The sequence below is a fragment of the Neltuma alba genome, unplaced genomic scaffold (assembly GCF_004799145.2).
Source record: "Neltuma alba isolate B1F8T4 unplaced genomic scaffold, ASM479914v2 tig00002405_pilon, whole genome shotgun sequence".
Lineage (NCBI taxonomy): Eukaryota > Viridiplantae > Streptophyta > Magnoliopsida > Fabales > Fabaceae > Neltuma > Neltuma alba.
Window position 1 is genome coordinate 163 of NW_021632851.1, and position 9,263 is coordinate 9,425.

At 32.7% G+C, this 9,263-nt stretch overlaps 1 protein-coding gene across 1 annotated transcript; it reads left to right on the forward strand.

Annotated features, from left to right (window-relative positions):
* Positions 1 to 511: 511 nt before the first annotated feature.
* LOC114725599 (5-formyltetrahydrofolate cyclo-ligase-like protein COG0212) lies at positions 512 to 1,760 on the forward strand. Its single transcript, XM_028912127.1, has 3 exons — positions 512 to 599; positions 703 to 742; positions 1,380 to 1,760. Exons 1-3 carry the CDS (start codon positions 525 to 527, stop codon positions 1,526 to 1,528), a joined length of 264 nt encoding a protein of 87 aa, XP_028767960.1. The 5' UTR covers positions 512 to 524; the 3' UTR covers positions 1,529 to 1,760.
* Positions 1,761 to 9,263: the final 7,503 nt, after the last annotated feature.

Below are 9,263 nucleotides of genomic sequence, written 5' to 3' on the forward strand. Positions count from 1 at the left end.
AAACAAATAACCGAAGTACGTTGATTAAAAAAACAGTTAAATTAGTTAAGACAATTAATGTGTAAAAAGTATAATTTTTTTTCAAAAATGCCCTCATTAATAAGGAAAGAGAGCATGAGAGAGAACAATTAAATTATTAAAAGAAAGAGAAGTGGGAGGGAGAGAGTGTGAGTTGGAGATAATAAATATGGGTAAAATAATAAATCAACACAAAAAAGTAGAGACAACTTGTAAGTGTCTCTTATATATAGAAACATGCCATAAGCATCAAATGTCTCTTATAATAAGGAACGGAGGGAGTACTAAATATGACCGGTGTGACAAGCTTAGGAAATGCATTGACTCTTTGATTAGTCTGTTTCATTGTCTTATTTTTCAAAAATACCACGGCTATGTTTTTGTATGATTAAACTTTATTTTTTTTTCCCTCATTAATTAAAGCCTATATTGTAATACAAGAAGTGCCATTGCAGTGCATGATTGCCAATTGGTGGATGATATTCCGGTTGAAAAGCTGTTAATCCATGATGTACCTGTGGATATCATATGCACTCCAACACAGGTTATTTTCACCAACACATCAATTCCGAAACCTCAAGGTTGGTGTGATTATGCACTTTTTGTTTTTTCATTAGTATCAAACTATGGGTTTTTTTTTAGTGACAATTCAATTGACGTGAGGAACGAGCCTTTTGCTTGTAGATCACCGAGATACCTTCTGAGGAAAGTGCAGCGCTGATACTTATGAACTGGCACGCCTGACTTTTTCCCTTATATCATTCAATTTTCCAACTCCGTATTCTGAATTACTTTTGGACTTGCATGGACCGTTAAGCCTATCTATGATGAAGTCCATGTTGTTATCTTCTTTTGCTTTTGGATGTGAAACACAAGGTTAAGATCATCTGGAAGAATACTGGAGAATGAAATCTTGAATGTACAATATCAATGAGAGAAGAATTTTATTTTGAACAGAGACACCAATTACATAAATCTCTTCTCTATTTTCAAAACATATATAAACTTACTCTAAATAAATTGCCAACCTTCCTTGAAAATGGAGAGCAAAGTCCTCGAGCTGTCTGTCCAAACACACGCACACAAGCCTTCACTGACTTTTGCTCAAGAGAATTCTACCTAGTCGCCATCAGTTTTGAAAATAGTTAAATATCTATGTTATTTCAACAAAATTTAATGATGGCATGTATAATGTGTTGTAAGTATTATTGTATTGCAATCTTTCATTTCCGTTTCTTTAATTTTATATTACAGCAAGTATGAACTATTTCCAACTGTGAACAGTGTAACCCCCCCCCCCCTCCACTCTGATGTCAGTTTAGGGATATTGTTAAAAGACCAACTAAAATATTTGGCTACAGGGATTTATTGGGACAAATTATCTCCTGAAAAGCTTGGACAAATTCGAATACTTAGAGAGCTCAAGAGGAGGATCGAGCGACAGACTAATCAGAAACTTCCTACTGGTCCCTCAGAGAAGTTGCCTCCCACGGCTCAACGAAGGCGGTAACACTGCATATGTGAGTTATTCTTATTGGTGGATTGATGTAAATATATGTTCAGTTAGTCAAATTTAAAATATCTCCTCTTGTATGTGAGCTATTGATGTTTGAGCTACAATATTTTGGAATTCTAATCCACAGGGAAAAAGAATTGCAAATCATACAAATGTTTGCAGTATACAATATTTAAGAGTCAAAATATTGTTTCATTGGAATTTATCTTTGTTCTTTTTGGTTAAATGTTTCGTTGGAATTTCTATTACATAGATCCGGCTCGACTAGCTTAATTCATCAACTTCTTTTTTGGCTAACTCTATTTCGACTAACTTTTGTGCATTACCATTGTAACTGATTAATTTGCGTCTTCTTTTTATAACAAACTGAATGGTCTTGGTTTCTTTAGTATCAATGACCGAGAAATCCTGGACCACAAAATTGTCACGTCTTTCCCTTTAGATAAAAACATGGCTTCCTTATTTTTCTGTCTTGAACATCAATTTTGGCGAACCATGTTAGGCGTAGAAGCCATGCGTGTATGTGTAAAAAAGGCGTATAAATGGGCATTGGCCAACCACACTCTGTCTCCGCATAAATCTGAATGCTGATTCAGGGTTTTCTATGTGCTTTGTGTGCAAGTTTAACTACATCTTTTCCATTTTGTTGTACATTGTGCCAACCCTGAGTCTGGCCTGCTTATGATGGGGAGAAGGAAGTGTGTATTTGCAAATTGGTCCCCCCATCATGTCTACTAATTCAAGAGAGAGCATGTATTAACATCAGCACTGTAGCTGTGTCAAATGAATAGATGATACCAAGTGGCATTATGCAAAGAACAAGCATTACAAATTCAAATTAAATTCTATATATTTATGTAGTCATTTATTCAAAAATAATAATAATGCAAATGTAACACTTGTATTATATCTCCACATCTATTAGTCCTCTGATGACTCATTTTTAATATAAATTATACTACAAAATGGGTCTTATATTTAGAACCAGAAGAGTATCATTTATCATACTTCTATATTTTATTTAAACTTTAATATATATTTATCATCAAACATCAATATAGAAAATATGGTGAATCACACTATCCATAATTTTAGTATTATAATATTCGAATTAATTTTACTTTTTCTTCTAACATTTTAATGTCGGAACCAAAAACCATACCCCGAACACAAAATAAGCCAGCATAAAGAAACAGCAACAGTCAACAGAGCTAGTAAAAGGCCATATTAAACGACTGAACTATAAGAGTATTAGGGCACCTTTGTGTTCTAATCATTATTCGAGTCTGTTTGCGGGGGATGCTACTGGGCCTTGAAAACCTTGACCCACCAGAGCCAGGACAGCATAAAAACAATATCTATGAACAGAAAAATCAGGATCCAAATCTTCACATCTGCACAACAAGTAGATTGCAATCACAAAGTTTGAAATAATTGCCTTATCCAACAACATTTTATGGGCCTCCCCTTGGGCAGAGGGAGTCAAAGCAACAAGTTAAACTTTGGATGTGAATCATTCTTAAGGTAATGTGAGTGGTCATTTCTTTCTTCTTAATAACCTGAAACCGAAATTAGCTAACTGTTTATCATTGGTGAAAAATGGTAGTGAAATTTGAACCTTCCTTCTCCGCTGGTTGAATCATCAGATAATTGGCACAATTTGTGTGCAAAATATGTTACCTGTAACATAGGTCAAAAGAGATCAATATGCCCCTTTCGTGGGCATCTTTCTCTCCAACCATATTTAGCATGGAGTCGTGATATCAGAGTCTGATGACTGATGATTCATTTTTCTTCTTTTAGTTCTTTCAGTTTAGATTCTCACTATCACTGGGGCTCCCCTAACACGATCGTATCATATCTGGTCTTTCTTTTCACCTTGTGACTGATCGTAATGCTTGGAATGTGCCAGAGATAATTACTGTTTTCTTTGTGGAAAATGACTTTTGATATTTGTGTCTGAATAGTAATTATGACACTAGTTTTGTTGATGTGGATGCTTTTGACATGAGCTAGAGAAGAAGACTAGAACTGACTCAATTTTCGTTCTGAACTTCTTGGGGGAGGCGCATCTTAGATCTTTTACATTCTTACATATTAAAAAAAAAGAGTGATACAGAAAAATGTGACTATGTAAGGAACTCAAGTTTCATTTGTAATCCCATAATTTTTGTTTTTCCAACCTGTTTCTCTGAATATGTTATATGCATTTGTTTTCTAAATGTAAATGATCCAGACTTGAATGCTAGGTGGGGAGATATGGCTTTTGTCTGGAAGTCAAATACTATGAGTCATACATTGAATTTTTAACTTGCTGGTTTTATTCTTTTCCCTCCACCTGAAAAGTTTTGTTGCTTTTTTCTGTGAAGAGATATCGAAGCAATAGTAGATTCGATAGGGACGTCTAATAGTTGGAGGTCAGCGTAACGATTTATTTTGTCAACTCAACGACAACTTGGTTTTTCTTTTAACATTATGTGATGTTGATGCTAGCATGAGAATCATGTGAAGATTTTCATACTGTAAGTTCAAGGAATCAATTGTTCTTCGAGCACTTTTCTGGTATAATCTTGTTTGACAGGGGAAATATCACAACCGAGACAAATACTTCGTTGTGGACTAATAACAGAAAAAAATTCTCATTACTTGAAAGGAGGATTAGATTAAAGAGGATCAGCCTATCGTACTTTTCAGTAAAAAAGTTATTGTATTATGATTAATACTGGCCGCTCTATAGCTTGATTAACCACCTGCTGTTCAGTGGGCCCTTTCCTGCAAAGTGTAGCACAAGTTGATCCTTTGAATCTGCTCATGACCGCAGCGTGCATATTCTGCATATTCCTTAATGGACTTTATTATTTGTAATATATTTTATGGCTTAATCGGCTGTGAGTGGACTTTATTTCTGAAACCGTGTATACCAGTTATAGTTAGTGCCGGAGGCTCATTTGTGGAAGACTTTGAGATGCTTTGCTTGTGTTACAAGTCATAAGGATTTTAAGTTCAAATAAGGTCATAGGTATCTTGTTTAGCTAAAGTTATCCTTGAATAGACAGGACTTAAAAAAGTTTTAGACATTTGCGATGCAAAATCAAAATATATGTGGTCAATTATGCAGACTCGATCCTCCAAAAGATAAGAAGATGAAATTGATGAATAGTTATGTTACTGTAAGCAAGTTAGAGGCAAGGTCCACTAAAAATTTCGGCCGACCTACTTCTATGTGCGTTTGTAATGAGTTTTACTCTATCTGATTAGTCCAGATCTACTTGGAAATGGTCCTTGCTTATGAATGAATTATTAGCGGGCGCAAATATGACTAGATATTAGAAGAGACGACATTTTAGATTGGAAATATGTATGCAAAGAAGATAAGACCTTTGAACAATGGTCTGATTAGTGAATGTATACTTCTGTAAGAATCTTATGCAGAAAGCTGTGAAGCAGAAGCTCTGTTAGAAAAGAATTGCCTCTGTTTTTGACGCCTATCAAACATTAAAATTTGATACGCAATGACACAATTTATTATGTGAAACTTAAAATTTTATACAGATACTTCAAATTTAATTTGCTTGAATTTTTATGTCCATATGTTATATGTTGTCACCATGGAAATAAAGAAGAGGTCAAAATAGACAAGATTTGGTTGCGCATGGCTCTGTGATTGACGTGCATCCTCTATGATGATGGTGAAGTCTTCAATTTAAGCTGTGCAGATCTTATGCTATCATTACAGATTGCTACTAGCTATCTTCTTTTTTGTTTTGTGTTTTTGTATGTGGATTTAAAAAATTTGCGGAATTCCCTCTTCCCTCTCTCCACTCCAAATAAATCGTTAGTGGAGCTTTCATGATGCAGGATGCAGACTGAAGTAGCCGCCCTTCTTTTTCACGTATCATAACCTTTTCCCTGTGTTTGTTTGTTCCTTCTTATTTAGGTAATAAAGAATCTCAAAGAGTGTGCTATTAGGTCGATTTGGTTGGTCCATTGATGGGGAATCTGTTTCTCTCCTTAACAAGGTAAGAGATAACTTTCTATGTATGTAATATTCGTATATTGATCTAGGAATACAAGTATTTTGGAGAATTTTGATGTACTTGTAATTTAACATATTTGAAATCAATACGTTGAATGCCTAGTTATACTTTATATTATCTTATTCTTAATCATGCTTATCGTTTGAACTGAAAACACAAAAATAATTCATCATATTACCTTCTTTTTTTCCCTCCTAATTTCATACTTTCCAGTGTTTTCCTTTTACTAAAAGCCACAGGATTTGGCAATAAATTCAAATAGAAAGTTAGTGCAGAATCTGCTTTCCTCTGAAGTATTCTTCATCTAGAAGCCCTTTTGATCTCTTTCTTGTTCACATTTCATTCCAAAATCATCTTCACCTTGATCTCCTTATTGATTTTTGCCTAGTTTTGAAAACAAGGAAAAAAAAATCTGATTATGAATAGTAACTATAAAGAATCTAATTTGTTTCCGTTCTGATTGTAGGATTACGAAAATTGCAAGGATTATCTCTGATCTTGATTAAGATGAGATTAATCCTCTGCTCTCAAGTTAATCTCTGGTCAAGATAGTATTTGCCAAGCCAGCTTCTAATTAGCATTAATTACGCCGCCGCCCTGTCTAATCTGGACTTAATCTTTAAGCCACTTAGTCTAAAAAATCGGCTGCTTGACACATTTCTTCATGGAAATTAAGTACAAAACCTACCTCGTACCCATGTGACAAGCATACTTGGTCCAAAGACTGCACCTGGACATATTCTTTTTTGTATTTAGAAACATGAAGAAATATTGCGAAAATAAATAAAGAGAGAGTTGCACAGAGTCCAACTAATTGTTTGGACAAAGTTGAATACAGGTTTTATATTTTATTCCACTAATTTAATTAATTCAATTAAACCACAATTTGATTTGAGGAATTAATATTTTATATTCCCCAAATCGCAAACTACTACTGCTTTTTTCTTGTCCGAGCCAAGCGTGCTTCCGGGATTATAAATATCTTTTTGTCTCCAATCTTTTTCTTTCTGTCTCCTCCTTCGTTTAATTTAAATTGAAACAAGCAAGGTTTGGTCTGCTTTTTTGTCTCATCAAGTAAAGAATTTGGCCCTGTTTTGTCTGTTCTATGCAACATCAGGAATTCTTTACCCTCTAATTTGTTTTTCGGAGCAAGTTTCAAGAACACATTTTTACAAATTAAACTTAATCCACATAGAACAGCCAGCCTTTAATTAAACATGAGAGATTAATTAGTACACGGAAGCTAACAAACTCAAAATATTCTGGAAATCGAAGGATGATAACGACATTGACGTATTGATTTGGAAAGAGGAGTTTCAATTCATGGAACCGTTCCCACTACTTTACACTTTTGAGAAGGAAGGAATCGGCTTTCTTCCAGGTAAAGATTTAAAGGGAAATCAGATTAGAATGAAATCAAAGTCTAGGTTTAGGGTTTGGAAAGTGTTGGCTGGTTCGATTGAACAGAGATTGATATTATTATTATTATTAATATTATTAAATATTCAAGCGTGACCAGATCACAGTCCTTTGATAATTATAAATGTGTGCGTGGATAGAAGATACTTGCAAGTACCCTCCTATTTGCTTTGTTTTGTGCACGCTTGGCTCATTCCATAGCTTTCTTGCAGACCCTAATGATGCAAAACCCAGTCTTTACCTTTATTTAATTTCTCTCTAACTAATACCACCTAAAGATACAAAAATAGTTAATTTTAGATGGATAGAGAGAAAGTAACTTTAAAATTTAGGGACTGAGTTAAAGAAATCAAAAGATTATTTTTCTTTGCATGTCAAATTTTAATCATTAAATGACAGTTATTTTCTCTGGGTATTAATTATAAATAATTAACTTATATTTTAAAAAATTAATTAATACAAAAAGTCATGAGATCAAAATTGGCTCCTCCGCCTATTAAGGGACCCATTAATATCTCAAATGATGTTATCTTTATATAATCATTGATAGCATGTTAACTTTTGAGGTCAGAAACATTTTTGATTATATCCAAATGAGTTATGGGTACTTAAAAAAATTGTGAAATAATTTAATTAGAGTTAATACTATATCTAGTTCTTAAAATTTGGCTTTATTTTAGTTTTGGTTTCTAAAATTTGATCTCATTTGATCTATCAAAAGATTTTTTGTCCCTAAATAATGTGTTTTTAAAATCGGATACATATATATGGATCACTTGCTTGAAATCTGATGTGTCATGGGATAACTACTCTTAAAGGGCAAAAAAATGATTGCCGTGAACAATGTGCTTGATTTTTATTTTTATATTTATTGTGCCGGATTTGGGTACTTTTATTTCCCAGCCGAATCCAAACAAAAATGGCATATCGCAGAACTTATCAGGATCGAAAACTGGATCATCCTTCACGCACTTAGGGACCCATTAGTCATTAATTAATTGTTTTATCTTGTCTTTTAGTAGTAGGATAGTAGGATCCTTCCTTGAAAATTTATCTTGTCTTTTAGTAGTATAATAATAATAATAATACTTGAAATTCAATTACCCCACTCAACAACAATTGCCGCTCAACTCATGCCCCTGTAATCTAAATCCATCGTTTTTTTTTCCCATACAGTATATAATATTTAATACTATTACCGATCAGATTTGTTAAACGTTTTCCGACACGTGTATAAATAAGAATGATAAAAAATTTTATAGAAATTTTTTTTAAAATCCTCTATTGAATTACTCTTCTAGTTTTATTTATAGGGCACTGCAAGAAATTTTTATGTGGATATACATTTTTACCTTTCATTTATTATTATATTGGCTTTATTTACATGAGATATAATATATATTAGATAGGGATAAAATTAAAAAGTTATTAAATTTTAAATGAAAGTTAATAAAGTTTAAGGTTTTTTTTTGTCTGTGTAAAACATATTAGAAGTGACTTATAAATAAGATTAAAAGAATACTTATTACCAAGTATCTAAAATTTATTTAAACATCCAAGTAAAACGTATTTTTAGCAGGTTCGAATTTTTTTGGTTATGTACAATAGATCATTAACTGGATAGAATAAAAGACATTTGCATGTAATTAAAGATATGTTACACGTAACTAAATAAAAGTCACGCCCGCTGAGCATGAGTTGTACTAGCTCAATTCAAGTCCTTTCAAGTAAATTTTTTTTATGAATGGGACTTTTCTGCAATTTTTTCAAAATTGCAATACATAAAATTAAAGAATAAAAATATCTGCCGGAAATATTTTTAAAATATTGCTGACATCAATAGCAAATGCATCACTAATTTCCATAACTTAATTAAATCATATTATTTCACATGCAATACATGTTTAAAATAATAACCTGATATAAAATTTTTTATTGGAGAATATTGATTTGAATAAAATTTTAAATTGAAAACTTTAAATTTTAAATCCAACAGTACGAAAAGTATATAGAGTATACACACACATGCATGTGTACTAAAAAATAATACTCGTGCTACTGGTATCATAAAGAGAGACACAGAACCTAATCCGGACTCAGTTTGCACATTATTTATAAATAGTTAATTATAGAAAATAATCTCAATGTTCAAAAATATATTAAAAAATGAATAGTCCTTTACCACGTGTACGCTACTTTAAGATTTTAATTTGCATGACTTGTCGGCATGCCCCAACAGCTTTAGTTTGAGAAATTGGGTTATAAATGATTGA